Source organism: Pithys albifrons, chromosome 11, assembly GCF_047495875.1.
Source record: "Pithys albifrons albifrons isolate INPA30051 chromosome 11, PitAlb_v1, whole genome shotgun sequence".
In the NCBI taxonomy this organism is placed as follows: Eukaryota; Metazoa; Chordata; class Aves; order Passeriformes; family Thamnophilidae; genus Pithys; species Pithys albifrons.
This window is the reverse complement of record NC_092468.1, coordinates 5,887,598-5,910,048: the sequence shown is the minus strand read 5'-3', so window position 1 is coordinate 5,910,048 and position 22,451 is coordinate 5,887,598. Positions and strand designations below refer to the sequence as shown.

The window sequence follows — 22,451 nt, the reverse complement described above, 5'->3', positions numbered from 1 at the left end:
ACCTCAGCTCTGATGTGTGCTGCTTGGGGTGGCATTGCTGCAGCCATGGGCGATGCCGCGAGCCCTGGGTCGTGTTTCAGGCTCAGCCAGGCTGGCAGAGGCTCCCTGCGAGTTCCGCTCATTCACAGCCTGCTCTGTGGCATGGAGCACAGCGGTTGCTGCCTGGCACTGCTTCCCAAGTTCTCAGGAGGAAAACTGAATGAACCCAACTGGAGTCTGTGACTTGTCTGCATTCAGGCAGTGAATTGGAGCAGAACCACAATAAAAGTCCTCTTGTGATTCCTTTGGGAATCATGTAAGCACAAGCACATCCTCCCTGTTTATATATGCTCAGTTCTCTCTCTGCCTTGTTGACTACTGTATGAGCATGCAAAAAAACTAAGTCTGTAAAGATTTCTGGGAAGCAAGGAAGATATTTGTTAAAGAATTGTAGGAACTCTTTACCGTCTATATAATCATCTCGTGGAGAACTACCAAAGGAGTGATTAACTTTATCTTGCTGCTCTACTGCTTTACAAAAAGCACAGATTCCCAGGTTGTGCTCAGGAATTCACTTCTGAAGGGGAGATTTTTTTCCTATTATGCTGCTTTATTCTCCTCTATCATCCTGGCACCTTAAATCAGCAGGAGTGTTCATTATATGTACTGAGTGTCCCACAGCAGAGCTGGACATGCATTAACAATTATATATTAAAACTATTTTACTTTCTTAATAGTGACATCAAAGTCCTAGATTCCTACTAGAAGCTCTTTTCTGCATGTAGTACATGCATTAGACTGGATCTCATCCCATCTCAGCCTGTGGTAAAGCTCCTGTATTGAGAAAGGAGCACGAACTAGATCCTTATTTTGAATGTATCCGGGAATATCTATTCAGCTATCCATTTTATTAAGAAATAGGTCATGCCACTCTTTATTTTCTTGTTTTTCTTTTATTACCACTCAGCTTTTCGTGTGTCTTGCTGATGAGAACACTGTAGTTCCCTTGATAAAGGTGCAGTGCAGAAACACATTTTGCTCACAGCAGCATTCTGTCAAAGTCACTCCTGAGTCTGGTGAGTGCCAGGTCTGACATGTACTTGCTCTCTTGGCACTGTGAGGTCTTTGCCCCGTCAGTGAGACACTAAAATCCTCTTGTGTGAACTGCAGTTCATACTTGTGTGTCCCGCTCTCCTGCCATGTGTGGCTGTGTGGGACTGCCTTCAGTAGGGTGGATGAAGGGTACAGCTGGGAGGAATGATGCTGGGTGAGCACAGTTGTGTTAGTGCTTAGAAACTACGTAGGATGGTTGAGAGTTTAAAAAAAGGCACACAAAAATACTGTTCCTAACAAGGTTTCTGTTTCTTTTAAACAACCCTATCTGTAATACAAGTTTGAAATGTCTTTGGCATTACTTCCAGCGTGTTTGTTTAGTTATGAACATACAGACTTCTTGGTGGTTTACACCACAGAGTACCTGTTGAAGAGGGTGGACTGGTCCAGTAGGAGATGGATTCTGTTCTCTTCTTCGTCACTCTCTGAATAGCCTAGAACAAGTCAGTTGTCCTCAGTTTCCCTGTCTACATGCTACATCATGGTATGTTACTGTGAGCTATTTAATTGCTAAAAAGCTGCTATGAAATGGTCGTAGATTGCAGCCAGAAAAAGTATCAGTGAGTTATAGCTTTGTTTCTGCAGGCTGATATTCACTTAATTCTTTCTTTATGTAAGGAGAAAGACTTAAAGTTACTTTGGTTTCTGAACTGAAAGCTGAACCTGAAAGCTCCCTTCACTTCTCTCATCCAACCCCTGGGCAGTCAGGGGCTGTAGTCTGTACTTGCTGAGATGGGTGTTCTGAGTAGAAGAAAAGCTGTGCTTTTGTGCCTCCTCTGAAGAAAGGTTCCTTCCTTCATTAATCTTTTCAGGGTTTTTTTAGCACTCTTCAGGCTCAGACCGTCACCAGAAGTGTTAACCTAAAGCTGGTGAGGACAGTGGATGCAGGCAAGACTCCTGCCATCAGTAGTTCCTTTCCCCCCCAACTTCTTTTGCTATGTCTTAACTTCGTTTGACACAGGACCAGCTGCCCACTCGGTAATGCTCTCCTGGGAGTAATCTATAGGCAAAAAAAAAAATTCTGTTTAAACTTAGTACCTCATAAAGATGGAATTCCTGTCCCACTGCCAGGTGGAAACCTGTAGTTTTCATATCCATAAGCCCCAGAAAGCACTGCCCTCTGTGACTTCCACGAGCATTTGGTCCAGGTGAGAAGAGGACTGGCTTAGTTATTCAGATCAGCCTTTCCTGTAAATGTCTTGGGGAGGAATACAAGAGTCAGCAGAGAACCAGCTCTCCCCCAGCACACAATCTTGTTGTCAAACCAAGTCATGGTAAAGAGCCAAGTATTCCTATGGTCTTTTATTGTCTCAAAAATCTCTGCTGAAAAGACTGTGTAGTGATTTTTTATTGTTATTTTTTTAACTGTCAGCTCAAAATCTGATGATTCTGATGTGGAACTGGATCTCAGGATGGAGAATAAACTTACTAAGAAATGACCCACCCTTAAAATACTGGTGGCTCCCAAGAGCTGCCTCTGTACCATGTTATGTGTCACTGAAGTTTTGCCATCAGGTTCTTACTGGAAAGTAATATAAAAATAATGGTCCCACACCCCCAGCCTGGTATTTTGCAGTTCTGAGCAGCCAGTTCTTAACCAAAGGGCAGTAGTAACGAAAGGGCACTAATGTGATAAGTGGAAACAAAATTGGCATGGTAATGGCTGTATAAATCAATAAAGTAAATACATCAAAATAAGTATAAGCTTTTATAAGGATTAATCATGAAAATTGGCGCATAACCTGAGGATCTGTAAAAAGCAAAGATATGTGCAAAATGCACCTTGGGCAGGGAAATGGTTTTGCTTTTAAATGGTATAAAAGTAGAGCTACAGCTCTAAGTATTGTAAAGTCTTTATAATTGAATCTTTCTGCTATGAAAGCATAAAGTGATATGATAAAGGGGCATATGTTTAATAATGCTTCAAATACATACTCATCACTTACCAGTTTAGAGCACAGCTACTGCTTGTAGGGGAAAATATGAATTTTGATGGATCAGAATCAATTTGCAAACAGCAGCCAGGCCTGTGACATTTATACTTGGTGTCTCAATCTGTTCATTTGATTAGGTATCAGTATTTAATATGATAAAGTCATTCTGATACCTGTAAAGATATATTTAAGGGTATTTGTTTTGTTCACATTAAGGTCTGAGCAGCATGAATGGATGAAATAAGGCACCTCATTAGTATTTAATGATAAAATAGTATAGGGAGGCAAGCCTGTTTCTATCCTACACCAAGCAGTTAAGATTTAATATTTTAAGGCAGTATGTTATTTGATGGAAAAATATAAAACACTTCTGCGCAGTGTTGTTTTCTGTTTGAATCAACAAAAGTAACCCAAGCCTCATGCTAAGAGCTGGATCTGCAGTGTTCCATAGTGCAGACTTAGAAGGGCAAGGTTTTTCCCTCATTTTTTGTCCTTCAGGACCCAGGTTGGTCTGTGGATCTGGGTGTGCTGGTCTGGAAAGGGAACTCACCTGTACTGTGTGTGGAGCAAAGACATCAGGACTGTGTCCAATTGTGTCCAACTGCACAGTCCATTAGGAAGGTAACAGGTGTCCAGAATACTTTTTCATGGCTGTGTTTTGTCCCTTACAAGAGCTAAATGGTTTTTGTAGCAATGCTCATACTTGCAGTGAGCCCTTTGTGTCTAATCTGCTTTATCAACTCTGGTCCTTAGGACTGCCCTGTAGAAGAATGTAAGGACAGTATTTATATTCCTATTTTAGCATGTCAAATGAAACTCAAGCAGCAGAGAAGACTTTGCCAATTCCATATTGAGACCTGTAGTTCAGTGGCATCAGTTTAGTAGGATGACACCCAGAGGATCCCTGTGAGTTGAAGGTGATATCTGTACAAGGTGGTGTAGCCATGCCGAGGGCTTGCCCTGGCAGCCTTACCAGATGAGTTTTGTAGTGCTTGACTGTCCTGGAGCCCCCTGGGGCTCTGTGCTGTGGTACAGCTCCAAGGAGCTCAGCAGTGCTCTACAAATTATTTATGATGGAGCAACCACAACCTTGCCTTGTATTATGGATACGCATTATGCATAGACTTCCCTGAGAATAAATCTATCTGTTTTACTCTTCTCAGTACATCAGTTTTAAAGGATGGTTATTAATTACCTTCTCAATGTATTCATACATGTGTGATTAATGTCTAAAGTTTTTACTTGTGAAATTTCAAGGCACTGGCTGGAAGAATACAGAAAGAACTTAAGACAATGGAGGAATTTTAAGTATCACAGATGATACCATTACATTTATTTTGTGGACTCAGAAGTCTTGGAGAAGTATCACTGATATGTATCCTCAGGTTCTTTTGCATTTCGATAGCTAAAATACAGAAATAAGAAGCAAGTGTAGCCAGGCAATTACATAGGAACTTCAGAGCTGTAGAGGACATAAAATTATTCCCTGAGAAGTTGTCTTTCCAATATTTTCTTTTGAAAATTAAGTTTTAGCCTATTTTATATGCTTCTGTGCCATATTCTGCCTTTCTCTTACTGAGTTTCTTACTGCTGGCCAGCATATATCTGCATTTGAAGTATGTCTATATAGATTTTTTTGGTCTTCTGATAATTCTGCTTGTTTCCTGGGGTCACAGTTTTTGCCTCTGCAGAGTTCTCCCATCATATGGTGGATGTGACAGCTGTTCAGGAGGGCCATCCATCCTTCTCCAAGGAGCTTGTTCTGACAAAGAGCCCCTACTCTGCTGTGCTCATCACTGTCACTGCTGTATCCTTTACAAACAAATGAGGGACAAATTTCAGAGAGCTGTGTTCAAACCTGAGGATATCAGATGGGTCATGGTAGCTTTGTTTGGCAGCTAGTTAAATGGGATAGTTGGGCACATCCCTAGATGTTGATGGTTAAATGTATTCATTGTTCCAACAAGGCCCCTATTCATAAGGGGACTATTCTGTGCTCGTTATGCATGCATAATTCCCATTAATGCTACGGGGGGTTAAGGGTGGATAGTGAGGGGGGGAAATGAAGCTGATGTTTACACACCCATATTTGCACTCAGAGAAGAGGTTTTGTTGTAACACATGAGGAACTGATTGTGCTTCCACAGAGCCCTCAACTTTAAGGAACTTTAAATCTCTGCTTTAAAGAGGGAACGAGAATGGGGGGGGAGAGCGACACTTGCATAACTGCCTTGCACACCATACACTGTCAGTGATTAGAATGTTATTCCAAGTGCTATTATTGGAGAAGCTTTTGAAAGCAACTAAGTGCTTGGAAATTCCAGATTCTTATTTGGGAATCAAAATAATGACTCTGAATCTTTGACTTCTGGCAAAAAGTTTTGCAACCCTTTGACTCGCGTTAATCAGGGTGACGAGATTTTGTGATTTATTATACAATATGGGTGTTTTCCATAGAAAACCTTCAGATTAAGATTCCTCACTCTTAGGTGCACATCAAAGTCCTGTAAAAGCCATAAAGAAGCTAAGCATCGCCTAAGAAAGCCTTTCAAGTTCCAGAAAGTGCTTGAACTGCTGAGGGTTTTGAAGTGCTCTAATCTCTGACATGGGTGATGTGCTAGGCTAGCACTTTTTTGTTTTGTCACAAATCATCCATGCACAGAGTGCAAAGGGACCCTGACAAAGTCATTTTACTTTTGAAAAGGGCTGCTTTTTTCCCTACCCTTATGTCTCCCATTCACATCTATATGTTTGCCTCCACTTTGTTCGGGTCTAAGTAGCAGGGAATTTGCATAGTCTTCCCTTTGTTCTCCGTAAATATGGAGTAAAATGAGCAAGATCCGTGCTGTGAAATTAAGGCTCTACTCTTGAGAGATCTTAAGGGCCAAATCCTCACAAAAGGTACAGCAACATAGTGCCAAAGGAGTTGGTGTCCAGGAGCAGCTTGCCCTGGGTGTTTGTGCTAGGAAATGTGAATAAAGGGAGAGTAATCTGATGAAAACTGGATCTAATTAGAAAAATACACTGCTGAGAGTTGCTGAAAGATTAGAATAATAGAAAATAGTGCTGAAGTAGACCTGAAGTGATCATCTGGTCCATTCCTGCTACTTGTAGCCAGAATAAACGGTGTTTAAATCAGGGACAGAAGATCACAGGCTTTTTAGGCTTTTTGTTCCAGTGCTTAATTACCTTATTGCTTGAGTTTTTTTCTAACAGAAAATGTAATTATTCCTTGCTAAAATAAAGGCTTTTTGCTTCCTACCCTATTTTCAGGACCTTCCTCTTTGCAGTAACACTCTGTGACAACTACTCTGATTTATTCTGCTCTGAAAAAATGCATTTGCACTGGTGACAGACAGAGTAATAAGTTTTTGGGGTATAAGTGAATCTAACTTTAATTTGGGAAATGTGCACCTGGAATGAATGAAATTAATTCCAGATGTGGTGACTCATTAAGCATCATGACTTGGTTTGGTGTTTGAGTCTAAAGAATGTATGTTCTTCCTTTGTAGGTTTGAGTATTGTGAAGAAGGAGCAAAGCATGTGGGGATATCAAATTGTGTGGTCAGTAAAGCAAAATAACCAAGTCACAGATTTGCCATGTAGTGATGGAGAGGAGTGTGCGGAAAAAGCAGTTTTCAAGTGATCAAACTTTGAGCAGCAGTTGAGTTGCAAGGCTGCTGGTGGGAAACTGCATTCCTGTAGCAAGGCAGTATGGAGATACCTGGAGGCATGTGAGGCTGAGATGGGGCATTTGCTCCTAAGGTGGGGATTTACCCTAATTTTGCTGGCAGTAGGTCACTGTGTTGCAGGTGTACAGGTTAGAAGATGAAAATTAGACTGCTGAAAATGGAGAGCGGTGACAAAAGTTTTTAAGTCTTGCAAATGGAAATGGGATGATTTCCAAAGCAAGCCTGAGGATCTCCAGTTTTCCAGGTTAAGAGTAGATCTGGCCCTTAACCCTCTGTTTTTCAGTGTTTCACTGTTCGAGGGTGTTCATTCTTGAGCGGTGTTTTATCGTCACTGATGTAGGGGAATTATTCTTGCTTTGTGGCTGAAACAGCAAGGCTCAAAGGCATCAAGGTTGTTTCAGGTGATGCCTCCAGGTGGATTTGGTCTTGGCTCCATCATGGCCCACATACCTATAATCCAGTGTTGTGCTGCCAGCAGTGTAGCCATACCTGGCATGAAGCTGTGCCCGAATTCAGATCATCCTTTGCTTCCAAACCACGTGTGTCTGTCTGCAGAGTGCTGTGTGGCTGTGCCCTGCATGGTCTGTCCTGGGAGTTGGTCAGGGGATGAAGCCATAGAATGATTCCAGTTGGAAGGGACTTGAAAAAATTATCTACTTTCAACCTCCTGCCATGGATAAGGATGCCACCCCACTAGACCAGGTTGTTCCAAGCCCTGCCCAACATGGCTTTGAACTCTTCCAGGGGTCTGGCATCCTCAGCTTCTCTGGGCAACCTGTGCTAATGCCTCAGCACCCTCACATATTTTTTCCTAATATTTAATCTAAACATACTCTGTCAGTTTGAAGCTATTGTCCCTTGTCTTGTTACTCCAGGCCTTGTAATAGTCTGCATCTTTCTTGCAGGCTCCCTTCAGGTATTGAAGGCTGCAATTAGGTCACCCTAAAGCCTTTTCTTCTCCGTGCTAAACATTCCCAATTTTCTTAGCTTTTCTTCATAGAAGTGCTCAATCTCTCTAATCAAATAGCAAATGCTTGTCCTGTTTTCTGCCCCATAAGAAAAAAAAAATTATGGAAGGCTGAACTGATGTTTTTAGAAGGAATAGGAGCTTGCAAAATGGTATTTGGCGAACAGCACCCAGAGTTTTACATGGTTACCCTGTGTTGGCAGTCAAAATATTCCCTCCTTGCAACTCACAAGAAGTTCCACTTTTTCAGAAGTACAGGAGACTTATTTTCTCTTTTTACATGGGCAGTTAAAAGGAGAGATGTAAGAGCTGAAGGCAAGAAAACAAAGCATGTGTAGAGAAACCACTGCCTTCCCAAAACAGTGTAGGGCTTTAAAAAAGAAAGAATTTGGAACCATTGCTCTTGGAGAAAGGCTTTCAAATTTCTGCTGATCGTAAGTTTATAAGCTCTGAGAAGACTTGGCTTTAGTCTCCTAATCTTAGTTAAGTTTGGGAAAAATGTATCTGTTGCCATTCAGAGCAGCCCAAAATTACATTTGGCTAAAGCATTGCATTTTCAGTTTCAAGCTGCAATAATCAAATTTACTCTTCTGAACCTGGTTTGCTCTAGATATGTCAGGATATACAAATATTTTCCTTCCCCCAAAAGCATCTGTGGTTGGACTGTACCTGGTTTGGATGTCAAACTCACTGGGAGCTTCCCCCTTGCTAGTGACAGACGAGCTGTGCTCTATGGCCTTCTGTGATAGAAATGACCCCCAAAAGGGATGAAAAGTGTCAGTGTCATTTGTTGGCAGGGCTGTTGGCTTAGGTTTGGAAAGTTTATTCTAGAGTCACTATCCCAGGTGCCAAAACATTAGCTGAGCAGCAAGGACTGAACCGGGCTGGCTTGTGTCACTTTGGCTGCTGCTGTGTCTCTGTGGCTGCCATCCCCAACCCAGCTTCCCTTCTCACTGCCTGTCTGTGACTTTTCCAAGGGCACTTTGAGTGTGGCCAGCACTGCTGCCAGTGTGCAGAGCTCCCTCAGACAGCCCTGTGACAGGGTGGGCTGCTCTGGCCAAGTTGGGTGGGTAGCTCAGGATGTGGCACTCAGTGCCATGATCTAGTAATCAAAGCGGGGTTGGATTAAGGGCTGGACTTGATCTCGGAGGTCTCTTCCAACCCAACTGATTCTGTGATTCAGTAATGCTGGTGCTTTTGAATGGAGTAGCACAAGCAAGAGGGGAAGGGTAATCAGTTCAGTGTGCTGTGAAGGGAGCCTTGTTTGAGTGATGTGAGGGAAGAAATATGATTTCTTCATTTATATGGCAGGTGTAGAATCTGAATCAAAAGCATACTCAGAGAGCACTGAACATGCACAGAGCAAAGGGCACTCTCCACTAGGAATTCCTTGCAATCTAAGCAAACTAATGAAAGGGATCTTCCTCTTTTCCATGGGGAAAACAAAGCATGTAGCCCAAGGGGCCTGCCTAAGGTCAAACATATATTTTAGGAGCCCATTAAAAGTTTCCACACTGGTTTTCAGAAGTTGTATGTCTGTGGTTCCAGCCTAAAGGCTTTCAAGACATCTTCCTGCCTCCCCTCAGTCTTTGGGAAGCTGCACCTGTTCCAGAATCCCCATTATCCTGGCTCAGGATGTCCCTAAACATATTGCTGGAGTCCAGGAGAGGGTGGTGGAATGTCATGTGTAAACGGCTCAACTGCTCTCCAGCTTGGGGGTATGGCTGGTACCCAGAAATCAGGGGATAAGCCCCATCAGGTGAGATTTCATTGTGGGCTGTCTTTAATCTCCCAGTTCTTTATTCCTCATTGCTGCATTTGGCTGCTTCTGATACAACAAGAACATTCTCCCTGGTCTAGGCAGACAGAACAAAGCAAAGCCAAAACAAATGGGGAAGGGCAGAAGGCCAGTCCCATCCTGACTTCAGAAGAGCCATGTGCTTAAGTGGAAATACTGTTGTGACCCTCAGTTTCATGGAGGCTAAATTAGCTGCTGCTTTTTGGACCCCTGAATACTGTGACCAACTCTGTGCTGTGTTTGGGGTTTTAACTGTTTGATCTTCCACTGATTTTTTATTGAATTTATGCAGCTAAAAATCATGAGAACCTTCTGAAATCAAACACAAGTTACTCTAAGGTCATTAAAGTGCTTCTAAATTATAATGTTTGGTAGGTTCATTTGTGTGTTAATTTTGACTTTTCTTTGGAAGGTGAGTTGTCTGGGGTTTCCTGGCTGTGAATCCTGTTCCAGGATTCACTTGAGAGTTTTGACCCAAAGCCCTCTGAGTTCAGAGCTGTGTTAATCTCAAACTGCTGAATCCCCACAGAAGCCTGAAGCACAGCAAAGTGTTGTGTATTAACTGTAGTTAGTTGTATTTTGTGACTTGATGCCACTGTGTCTCCCTTAACATCAGGGGCTGCTGAACCAAACCCTCTGAGATGGCTTCCTTGCCTCTTCCTTGCCCTTTGAAGCAGTATTTTTACACATGTGGTCCAGCATGGAAGAAGTGATCTGAGCATAATTCTGGGTTCAGCTTAGACCATCAAAACCAGGCTGTTGGTGTCCTGTCAGTGACCTGTGGGGCTGTCAGCTGGTTCTTGTGCATGGCCATGCTGACAGTGTGTTCCTCTCCAGTTACTGTCATGTGTGTTGGGCTCTTTCCTCGCTTGCCTGCTCAGAGTTGCCTTCCAGTGTCTGTGGGTTAAATTTGTGGCAACAAACTCCAGTTTTACATCAATGTCCCTTCTCCTGACAGCAGTGCCATTGTCTGCAGAAGGAACCAAAGAAAGGGAGCAAGATGTGGAGACCTTGTGATACTGTAGTCTTGCCACAGCCTGTTTTAATTAATTACTGTGTCATGGGTGATGAAATTGAAGAACTGGCTCTAGTGAGGGATGTCTTGTATAGTCCTCAGTTGCTGAGTTTTGGTTCAGCTCTGTAAATGATTGCTGTTCCCTTTGTGTAAATAGCAGCAAGAGTGCATTGTGTGCTTTTCTTAAGTATCTTGGTTATTCCATCCAGGTTTATAGTTTTCCTCTTTCTTCTCCCCAAAAATAGAGAAATTATGGAAGTGGAAATGGGATCCTAAAGAAGTTTGTTCAAATGCTGGTGAAAACTCTGGAGAAACTTGCTGCTTCTCATTCTCAAGTCATGCAGGGAAGTGAAGTTATACACAGGCTTACTGGACAGAGTAATTGAAAGCATTTGGGATTTGGGCTGTAATAGTACTTACAAGAGAGTGATATGTATTTTTAAAAGAGAGAAAATGTGTTGTCTGACCACTTGTTTTCATTATGACTTTCAAGAGAGATGGTAGAAATGAAAGTATCTTGAGGTGCAAGGCAGTGTTGGGGAATTATTGTTCCTCACTTCTCCAAGACTGTTCTTGTAATTTCCTTTTCTGAGGCTGTGGCCCAAATATCTGATAGTCCCTTGGTTCCTTTAGATTTTTCTTTGCTATTGTTTATTCTTCCAGTCTAACCTTCTTAGAGATTTTTATGTTGACAGATAAAATGAAAATAAGGAATACAGTTGATCATGAACCTATCAACATATTTAAAGTTTTCTGTGCTGCCACCTTATGTGGCTTTTATCACAGCAGCTGAAGCTTATTAGGAAGAAGTTAATATTAAAAGTAATCTGTCAATGGTAAAAAAAAACAGTTGTCAACATCTGAGTTATTGTTAGGCTTCAAAGTTGAGATAAATGAAGTGATTCACAGCTCTCATGAAAGTATTTTGTCTCCCTATAGGGCTAGATAGGCAGCCTAGTATTGATTTGCATTCAGGTGTTTTTTCTAACTACCCAGGGCTAGAAAACTACCTCTTTCATTTGAAAACAACTCCAGTTCTGTTATAAACACAGTAGTACATCCCTGTGTTCCAGTTTAGGCTTTTCCATCTCCTGTGGTTTGTGTCTTCTGTAGTCAGGTACTGCAAGGCAGGGAAAGGCTGTCCCCACTGGGGAGCAGAAATGCAGCTGGTAGTTTGTTGGATGATACTGAGCAGAGTCATCTAGACAATATTTTCTATGTATTTATGTTTGGGTTTTTGTTGGTCATGGTGAAAAAAATACATAGGATTTACTGCTGGGAGTGTGATGAGACATAATGAAAGATGAGCATAATAGACTCTAAATGAATGAATGCAAGGTCTTGTAATTTTTCTCTCACCTCTGTATTGCAATTATACTTGTTGTCCTGGGAAAATGAAGAAGTTGTCATTACAGTAAATGTAGAAACCCCTTTGATGTAGACCCAGTGACCTCTATCAGTCTGGATTGTTTTGAAGTGTACTTTATGTGCATCAGTCTTCGTGCTTTCATATCAGCTCTAGGAGAGAAAAAGCAAAGAATGGATCCTTGAGAGTAAATCTCTTGAATTTGCGTGTTGTGTGTAGTTAGCAAGCTCTGTAGCAGTCATAGTCTGTCTCCCACTTTCAGAGGATATCTCACTTAGCATTGGGCTCATATGAAGTTATTTAATGAGCATTAAAGAGTTTATCTGTAGGGTGCAAGCCCTGGAAGGTGGGACCCCTGTGCTGTCCCCTGGACATAGCAGGCAGTGCTTGCCTTGTACAACACCCTGGCGCTTCCCAAGCTGAGTTTCTTCTCAGCTGCTCAGCCTTTAAATTAAGTTCGGACTGAAATTCTGGAAGATGAGTTTCCTCCCTTCTGCTGCCAAAATTCTGCTGTTACTGAGACCAGGACTGAAGGGGGGAACACCAGAGGGGAGGGGGTAGTGAACTCTGGGAGATTAATTGCCCTTTCTTTGTTCCTTGCCATTTGGCATTGACGTCAAAGGTGCATCTTCCAACACCCTACTGTAAGCCAGGCTGTTTTGGGAAACACTGGGCATCCTCCAATTGTGAACCCTGTCTGAGGAGAGTGAGAAGTGAGGAGAGGGACTCAGAGGAGGAAAGGGAGGGCCTGGTTAACATTTGTTTAGGTTTGTGAGTTGGAGGGATGTTGAGTTCAGGGCAGTCAGAGACTATTTCTGTTCTTTGGGTCCAGGCATGAGGCAGGTTCAGTGGGGCACAAGGCAAGGTGAAAAAGCATGCAGCAACCTATGGGGTAGGGCAGAAGGTGGCTTGGAAACTATCCAAAAACTAGAATACAAGAGCAATGAGAACCAGGCAAGCAGCAGAGGAAAATGGGGAAAACTCAGACAAAAAGTACTTAGCAACAGGCCTAACAACACTGAATTGTGCAGATACTGCTCTTAAGAACTGTGTGTTTTGGAGAGTTTCTGCTCTGAAAGCTGGTCAGGGCCAGTGCCTGATGGTCTCCAGCTGTCCTGCAAGCTGTGGCACTTACTGATGCTGCCAACTCTCTGCAGTCATGATACCTAATGCTTATTGTTCCCTTTCCTGTGCCATTCCAGGTTTCCACCCCCGTTAAATTTGCTGGTGTAATTGCAGTCCAATCAAGTGGTCCTTTCATTTTCTGGGGTTTCATACTTTTTTTTGTCTACTCAAGAACTGTTGAGCTAATGCAAGCTGCTCGATTTGACAGAGTTGAAAGTAGCTCCATGTGCCAGTATTACATTAGTGTGTTATCTGAGTGGTGCTTGATAACACTGGAGGTGTTTGTCTGTTATCCTTGATTGTTTCAGCTGGAGTAGCACATCTGGTCATGGCCTTATTGATGCTTCACTGTCTTTCAGAAGAACAGTGAGAATATAAAGTCTACTGATCAAGTTAAACAATGTCTCTGTTAATGTACATTATGCAACAAGGGATCAGGGAAAGGGAATTTTAATGGCTTGTGTTTTCCAAACTGCGCTAAGTTGCTCTGCTGGATATATGATATCAAGCTGCATGTAGACAGGTGGGACAAATTCAGGCTCTGCTTTGGTGTTTCACCAGCTTTTTGCTTTAAAGAGACCTTCAAATGCTGTTTGTCTGTGTAATATTTATGTTAAAGCTACTAGTAGGATTGTTTTAATAAAATAGAGGTAGGAGTTAGAAACAGGTTGGAAGGCTCTTTCTGAGTAATCAGAAAATGTGTGTGGGAGGGCCTGGCCATGGAATACCTGAAGCAACAGATATCTCCATTGACTTAGGAAGAGTCTGTGCTCCCTGAAGCCTACCTGGATGTTACCCCTTGCTCAGAGAGCAGAAGGTTGTCGGGTTAGTTGCTATTTTATGTTCCGCAGCCATTGGCAGCTGTGCCCTGGCTCTGGTCACTGGTTTGTTGGCTTGTCTGGTCATTCCTGCCATGCACCACTTCAACCATGCTTTAAACACTGGCAAATCAAACAGTTGCTGTTTGACTGTGCACACATTGGGCTTGTGGAGTGTAATGTGCTTTGTGTGTCTTGCTAGTTGAAAATACTGTTAGTCTGGTGGGATGGGGCAGTGCTCCCTGCTGGGGGAGGATGGCTTGGGGCTGCATCCCTGTCCCTGGCATAGCTGAGTGGGCTCTGCTCATGCATCCCTGGTTGGCAATTGCTTCCTTTTTCACTTGGTTTGGCCTCCTCCCCCGAATTAGTTTGCATTTAATTGCTGAATTTTCCTCTTGCTGAGGCAGCAGCTACACCAAACAGATGAGTCTGAAGAAGGATGAAGTGTTGGCTCCTGTTCAGCTGGGCCAGACACAGTGCAAGGTACTTTTGGCACCCTCCTCTGTTACTGAGGCATAATCAATCTTGGAGTCTTTGAAGACATTTGTACAGTGTTAAAATCTTGGGGTTTGGACTAAAGCTTTGTTTAGAAGTACTGTTGAAATGCTGGTCAAAATACAAAGAATAAAACTTGTCAGAAGACAGATTGCACTGAGCTCACCCTTTGGCCATGCCCAGGACTGTTCTGTGCAGTGGGAGGTAAAGGCTCAGCTTGTTTGGAAAAAAAATTATACTGATTGAGCTAGCTACAGTGGCCAAAGTCTTAGATTTTGTTTGTACCAAGGTTCAGAATGAAGCCCAACAACATTTTGATTAAAATTAAAAAAGTCTCCAAGAAACAGACAAGAAAATAAACCACAACTGATTTCAGTAGAGTTGGCCAGATGGGCTTCAAGTAAGGATGCAGAGTTTCCTGTGCATTTGGCACCATAAGTAATTTATAATTCTGACAGGGAGGTGTCTGAAGGTGATGCCTTTGGCATGTATTAAGTGCTTTGGTGTTGCAGAGGAGGTTTCAATAGGGATCATGGTTGCTTTGCAAAACACTCATTCTTCAGACTCAGGTAGTACATTTATTTCTGCTGTTCTGAATGTGACTTTGTTTTTCAAAGTGGAGAAAGATACTTTATCCTGTTTTTTGTAATAACAGTAAGGATTTAAAGTCTGTGGTTTTTCTCACTTTAAAAAACAAGCCGAGCCACAGTTTTAACCAGTACTCAAGGGGAAAAGACTTGAATGGAAAAATCATGTACATAATCAGCAGAATAATCCTTCCATCTGATCTAATGCAGAAAATTAATTTGTTTTAGGAAAGCTGTAAACCTTTTGGAACTGAAGCCCAGGCATGTACAGTTGCAAGTGTTCTGCTCTGTCAGTAAGTTAATGCATAAGAAAATGAAATAAAAAGAGAGGTGTCTTGGGATGCAGGTGCTTCACATCTGTGGCATAAAGTTAAGAGTCCTAGCAGGGCACTGCCATCCTGTCAGGGGCTGGAACACACGGGAACAGAGAGCTGGGTTTGTTCAGCTGTAGGAAGAGAAGATTAAAGGAGGTCATACTGTTGTCTTCTGCTGCCTTTTGGCAGAAAATAGAGAAAGGGGAATCAGATTCCTACAGGCACATGGTGAAATGCTGAGGAGCAACAGACATGAGTTGGAACATTGGAAATTATCTTTAGGATTTTTCGATTTACTTATTTTACCACGAGAGTAGTGGTGATTTTTTTCTTTGGAGGTACTTGAAACTTGGCTGGATGAAGTCCTTATTAAAGGGTTGAACTAGAGGTTCCTCCCAAATTAAATCAGTAGTTAGGAAATTAAAGGCAGCTTGGGGGAAGCAGGTAAGAAAGTCCTAGAGGAAAATGAACAGGATCAATTGCTGAAATAATGCTATTGGTAACTTTTCTTCTGTCTTTCATGAATGGTGCTTTCTCTCTGGTGTATAGAATGACTTTGTTCCTAAACTTGAAGTAGGAGATTGCCCTCAAGGTTTTGCTGCTGTGCAGTGCAAATCTGAGCAGGAGTGATTGCCACAGCACAGTGGGATGCTCAGCCCTCGGTCACCACTGGGTCACTGTGTTCCTCCCTTCTTCTTTCCCTGTTGGGAGGGTGTTCTTCATTAAGATGAAAGAGATGGGAGAAACTAAAATTAGTATCAGAGCTATTAAAGACATTAAGATATTACTAATGAGTTCTAATTTAATCTCAGCACCCAGGCATGTATAGTACTGAAAAGTTTTATTAGGTTTCTATAATTGTGTTAAAAGTGATACCCTCAGGCTGGTACTGAAGCCAGTGAAATTGCTATCATTGCTGTGCATGACAGCACTGACCTGACAGCACTGGCAGGGGACTGGAGCTTGCTCTTTGCTGGCCTTTCGTGCTCTGTGTTTCACATCAGGCTTCTTCACTGTCAGAGGCTTAGTGCTGTTTCTATTTAAGAGTGGCTTCTGTGTCATTTTGGCTCTGGACCAATAAAACCTAATCTTCAGGCTCCTGGAGTATTAATCAGAGGAGATAGCTGGGTGGGGAATCCCAGGAGTGCAGTTCCAGCTGAGATATCTGTCTTCTTAAGGGTTTCTGCAGGAGAAGCAGGTTCCTGTGGTGCCTCGGTTAAAAGGGGAGCTCCAGGCACAGCACTGACAGCCATGGGTGGCTTCCTTGCCAGGGCACGCATAGTCAGCATGCAGGACTTGGTAGTTCAGACCTTTTTGATACAGGTCTGCGCTTGGCAAAAGCCTTTCAAACAGAAATTCAGAGGGCTGCTGAGTAAGGAGAAGTGGTCTCAGTCTCAGCAGCTGGGCACTGCAGATGCCAAGTAACATTTGCAACACCTCTGCTCAGACAGGTATCTGTGTAATGAATTGCTCAGAGTCTGCACTATAATGTACACGTGGTGCCAGCTCAGAGAAGTGGTCCTTTCCTGACCACCAGTTCTTTGTGACAGAACAACATTTCTGTGGGGTTAACTGAATCAGGGAACTCATCCAAGATTAAGCTGGCCTGGCCAAGAAGCTGATTACAACTTGGGACAGCTTCTGTAGCAGGGATGGAGGAGTGTGCCCTGCCGGTGATGGGCATGCAGCCCTCCTGCTGCTGGTCCCTGCTGAGCTTAGTAGTAGTCTTTTCTTGGGGGCTCTCAGCAGGGTTTGGGACTGCACAGCTGACTGGGGAGGCTTCTTGTTTCCTATTTTTGACATTTAGATTGAAGTACAAAACAATTCCATTGCCAAAATGGTGTCCTGAGTTAGCTCAGTCTGTGACAATTTTGATGGTTGTTCATGAGCTGATACAGAAATGTAGTTAATGGAAATACTTTGCTTTGGTTTTGACCTTGTTGACATAAGTGAGCCACACTTTCAAATTGGAGCTGCTGGAAACTGGGAGCAACATTTTCAAGTCCAATTAGATGTTTCAGCCAGCTTGGTGTTTTTATTTTTTTCTCTGGCAAAGGAGGTTTACTGAACTCCTCCCTGTGGGTTTGGTCTCAGTCAGCTGTTGACTTGGAGCCTGGTCCTTGGGGTGTCTCTACTGATTTTCCAGTGAGCCTCCTCCAGTTTGGAGTCACTGTCAGTTTTATGTGGAGCACTGCCTGTGTGTGACCCTGCAAGGCTGGGTGTGAGGGTTAGTGCAGTGGGATTGGTCATGACTGTTTCTGTCCCAGGGCTTGGTCTGGGTGAGAAATGCTGTGGAATTATGGCCTTTTGGAGAATTGGTTTGTGAAGCACCGGAATATACTGATCTGAAGTCTGTGCCAGATCCTTTCCGGTGCCTGCAAATCCCTTGTAGAAGAAGCAGACTCTGAATGTCCATCACAGCTCTGTGGGATGTAGGTTTCCTAATCAAGGACACTAAACTTACTGAACACGTACAAAGATGGAATGATTAAAAAAAAACAGTAAAAACATTCTACACAACTCAAGTTTTAAATTGACTTCAAGCTTCCTCTGTAGTTACAAAGTGGGAATGATTTCAGTGCCTTTACAATTTTTTTTTCCTATTTTGGTGAGCTGCTTAGGAGGTACAAGATTTTTTTTGAGCTGCTTCCCCTTGTGTAAGAGATGAGTAGGTGATTCCTCCAGGCACTGTGTGAGTGGGTATTGGATCCTAATTTGAGGCACGGTTATCACTCACCTGTTCAAGTTTTGCTACCCTTACACAAGGTGTATGGTGGAAATGTTGCCTCTTTGAATGTATATCTTCAGTTACTCAGTTGTGTCCTTCACTGTGCTCAGATGCTTTTTCTGCCCAATGCTTTTAAAAGTGAAAAATAGCTTATCAGCTGATAATGTGATGTTACCCAATTTTAGATGAAACAGTCACAAATTTGTGTCATTGTGACAAATTGCATTTCACAATGTCATTCCTTGTGGCTTTTGTTTCAAAATTTAAAACATAGTTGTTCTGACATTAAGCTTTTTTTTATGGTGTAAATTTGAAAGGTTTTCTAACTGTTGTGTTTTTCTTGTTTGCTTTCAGAGTCAGATTTACAGATCTGTCAACACAGGGCACCAACATGTTGCACCAAAAAAATGGAAGAAAGCTACCAGGCAGCTGTTCGGAGGGAGAGGACTCAGAGCATCCAGGCACTGAACTTTGAACTGAAGTACATGATTGTGGGGCATATCACAGCTTTCCAAGGTAGGAACTCTTGAGTAGTTTGTGCCAGTATCCTCTGCAATGCACAGGGAAAGCTCTTAGCTTCCCTTTTTTATTCCTCTTGTATCACATGCTGTAGTTACTGCCTTATGGTTTACATTCTTGTTCTTTGATTGTGCTTTTGGAAAAAGGTATTGGCACTTAATCTTGACTGGTATTTCAAGCATCTGCCTAAATCTAATTAGGAATAGATTTAAGATGAGACCTTGTTTCTGGGCTTGCATGGGGGTTTTTTTAGTGACTTTTTCATTTTATTTCCTGATGGCTGTACTTTTTGATCTCTTGTGTTTTGCTAAACCATTTACAGGTGTAGAACATTAAATGAAGATGCGTTTGAGTGTTTATGCTGAAGAATAAGTACTCCAACTGATCTGCCAAATGAGAACACAGCTCTTGCTTGATGTCAAAATGCTTCACTCCTACCTTGCTTTAACAGGGTCATGGAAGACTGTTTAGTTCGTTCATACTGGTGGTTATTGTACCTACTACAAGGAGGAAAATGCTTGAGTAGAATTGTGCAGTCTGGTGTTGAGAGTTTCCTCCAGAAGGGCTGTGAACTTCAAACATATGAGAGTTGAATGATTAAATCAGTCATTGAGTGATGAATCCAGTTTCCTGACTACTGTGGGCCTAAGTAGATGCTTAATTTTATCTCACTGCTTTGCAGTGTTTAGTGCTGAGCAACCCCATGGAATGAGTTTTGAAAACAAGCCAGTCCTTATTAAAATACAAACTGTTGAGGCCTGTATGATTAAGCCTATTGTTACGAGGCAGCTTTTATTAAGTAGTAGCTTTTTTGGTCTAATTTTTTCCATCTGAGTGAAAATACTAGAAGTAAAAGATGTGATTGACAGTTAATAAGAGATAGCATATTGTCTGAGATTGACATTAGCAATGGTGTAAGTCTGAAAGAGACATGCAGGGGCAAGATAATTTTTTTCTTCTTTTTTTTACCTCTTTCTTGTTTTGTACCAACAAGGGAGAAATGGCATGTTGGTTTATTTTGCAATTAATTTTTGAAAATGCTTAATATTGCCCATGATTAAAAAATTGGGTTGGAGGGCACTTCAGAGGAGCACTGTAGTGAAAGGGTGGCTGTTGGCATTGTTAAATGCTGGTTATTCATTCAAGCAATCTTTCAGTATTATGATTGAATAAAGATAAGGTCAGAATAGATTAACCCACCAGCCCCTTTAGGTCAAGCCAGCAGCTTTATTGTCCATTGCTGATGAAGCCTTTTGATGGAATGAAAGAGGTAGTTAGACATTTCACACAGTTTAAATTTACAAGCATTCTCTGGAAGTGGGTAAATAGGTTGTTTGTTGTAACTTGCTATGACTTGCCTTCTGTCTACATTAGCTGGGAACACTTGAAAAATGTAACTCTGCTCTCTTGCTTTGGGAGCTGCTTTTGTCCTTTGGTTTTGTCCCAGGTGTCAGTGAAAAGCCTCTCTCTTATGCTGGATAAACATTCTGTTGCTAAGAGTGGTGCTGTGCGAGACATTTACTGAGGGGGAAGATCTTTGCATTGAATTAACTCTGTCCTTTTGGTGTGTTCTCATTTTTTGCTGTTTTGAATGATAAAGCGAGTGTTCCAACAGCACATTTTACAGTCTGAGAAAAGAAATCCTGATTTTAGAAGCTTGCAGATACCTTTCAGATTTCATGTTCCTTGCAGCAGAGAGAACTGAATCAGACTTGCTAAAAAAATGGTACTTTATTAGTTTGTATGTAGTGGTGTTTACTTGTACAATTTTCATGCACAATTTACTTTTATATACACAATTTTTACTACTGTTAGTGTAGTCAAAGCCAAGCAGTAGAGTTAGCCTTGCTGCCTACTGCTGAGGCAAAGAAGTTTTAACTGGTATTTATGCACTTAAAGTAGACAATACCATTAATATTATACTGATGAAATAATTCTCAAGACTAGTATAAGAAATGGATTTTCTGCAGTCCAGAAAATAGGAGTGGGCATTCAATTTCTGTGGGAAAAGAGATCAACTTTTTTAGAAGGGAGGGGACACCCAGAAAGAACGTGGGGATTTGGGGTGGGGTTTTTTGTGTTTCTTTGTTTAGGGGTTTTGGTTTTGTTTGTTTGGTTTTGACTTTTTTTTGTAAGTTTTCATCTCTGTATATTCTCTCATTGAAGTCAAAAGGCAGTTCTGAGAACCTGCAAATGCCACAAGAGCTTTCTCATGTGAGTAAGAGTTTTGATATAAATTGGGTCAAATATTCTCTCTGCACTGCCTCACTACTGTGGTTAGCTGTGGGTGTTTTGGACTTGAAGGGATGTTGTTTTGGTTTTTTGTCTTAGAATTGAAAATGTTATTTAAGTAGCTTTGCCCACAGCTGAAATAAGACAATTTTCACAGGTGCTGGATTTAGTTGTGCAAAATAATTAGTCTAAGACTTGATTAAATATATCACAGCTGTGGGCAGGCTTGTTATATTTGGGCTAGTGCCCAATCCGTACATATGGACAACTTTAGCACTATGGTTCAATCCCACTTTTTCCCCATTTAAATTTTTCAATATTAGCAAGCCAGTCATTGCTTGAACACTTAATAAATCAAGCTTCTGCATGGATGTGCTTTGCTGGAATGCCTGTCTGGAATGCTGTTGCTGATACATCTGATTTGAGTAGGAGGAGGCATCAACTGGAGGCTGTGAAGTGCCCTCCCCTTGAGTCCCAGGGCAGGAGGGAGGGAGAGAGGCAGGAATGGAAGGGCCAACTGGCTGCTTGGGAAGTCATCACAGCTCCTCTGAAGTCATATGGTGTCACAAAATCCCTTGGGTGGTTGGCATGTGGAACACAGCCAGGCCCCTGGGGGAGGGTTTCATGGAAAGCTGCTGGATTCACCTTCTCTTGATGTTTTGGCCTGTGGTGTAGCCTAAAAGCCATCACCATGGTTGGTAGTCACTGGCCAAATGTGTGACTCTGCTCCAAGTGCAGTCACAGGCAAGGTGCAGTTAAGTGCACAAGATTTGTGAGTGTTCCAGAGTGTAAGAGGATCAGTGTGACTGGGGAGAATTGCCTGGTGCAGTGAGCCTGCCCTGTCACCCTCTGGCTCTGCATTTTGGAGCGGGTCAGTCTGTCCCATCCCAAGATGTGCCTGCCTTTGTCTCTCTCCTGTGGCCTGAAATGCCCAGCAGGCCTGTTTAAATGAATGATCACATGGGATGCTTTCATTTTGTGAGTCGCTTTCCCCTTTGATAACCTGAAGATTACCCTTTGATCTTCCTGCTTTCTTTGCCCCGTGTATTTTTAGGCTTGCATGTAAACAAAAGTGTTGTTTTAGGTGTACATCTTTGTGCTGATGCTACATGTAGCATGGCACAGTCATTCTTCTGTTACCTCTGCCCTCCCAGTTCCCTTATGCAGTCCCTGCACTCCTTGGGGACACTTCCAAGTAAGGCAACTGATCATTGTGTGTGGATTAAAAGTGCTGTGGGTGTGTAGGCTTAAAGTTGCTGTCAGGAGAGGTATCAATAGTCTGACAGGAAAGCTTTGTTGTGGGCAGACAGCAGAGAGAACCTGGCCTCCCTTTGCTGTGTCCTTTATGGGGTGCTAACAGGTGCCACTAAGGACCCACAGATAGTTTGGCTTTGCTCCTGTCATCTTATGCTGAGGCTAATTTGAGCTAATGAGAATCCAAACACTGGTAATTTGTTTGTTCTGCTGATGGTCTCTGTAGAGAGACAGAACAAGATACTTTTAAACCAACATCACTTCTCAGTAGTCAAATTAGCAGCTGTCAGAGATAATGGTGTAAAACTTGAGGTCAGGAGTTTAGGAAAATTACTGTTCTTTGCACTCGTTCTTGCAACAGGCAATAGGAGTTGTTCACTCAGCTTCTCAAGAGAAAGCTGTCATAAGTGAAAGCACGTTGGTCTTGTTTTTCTGAAACAGAATTCATTTGACCTTGAAGGAAGGTGGTGGGGCCAGGTGTTCCCATGTGTTCACAACTGTAGAAGGGAAGGTGA

The 22,451-nt window shown here is 42.4% G+C and overlaps 1 protein-coding gene across 3 annotated transcripts in view; it reads left to right on the top strand.

The window, feature by feature from the left end:
• LOC139676943 (glypican-5-like) overlaps positions 1 to 22,451 on the top strand; it is a 346,189-nt gene that overhangs the window by 3,604 nt on the left and 320,134 nt on the right. For all 3 annotated transcript variants that reach the window (XM_071566406.1, XM_071566405.1, XM_071566407.1), the window contains exon 2: positions 18,286 to 18,447. In XM_071566406.1, coding sequence (XP_071422507.1) covers positions 18,286 to 18,447 — 162 coding nt within the window. The remainder of the gene's footprint in view (positions 1 to 18,285; positions 18,448 to 22,451) is intronic.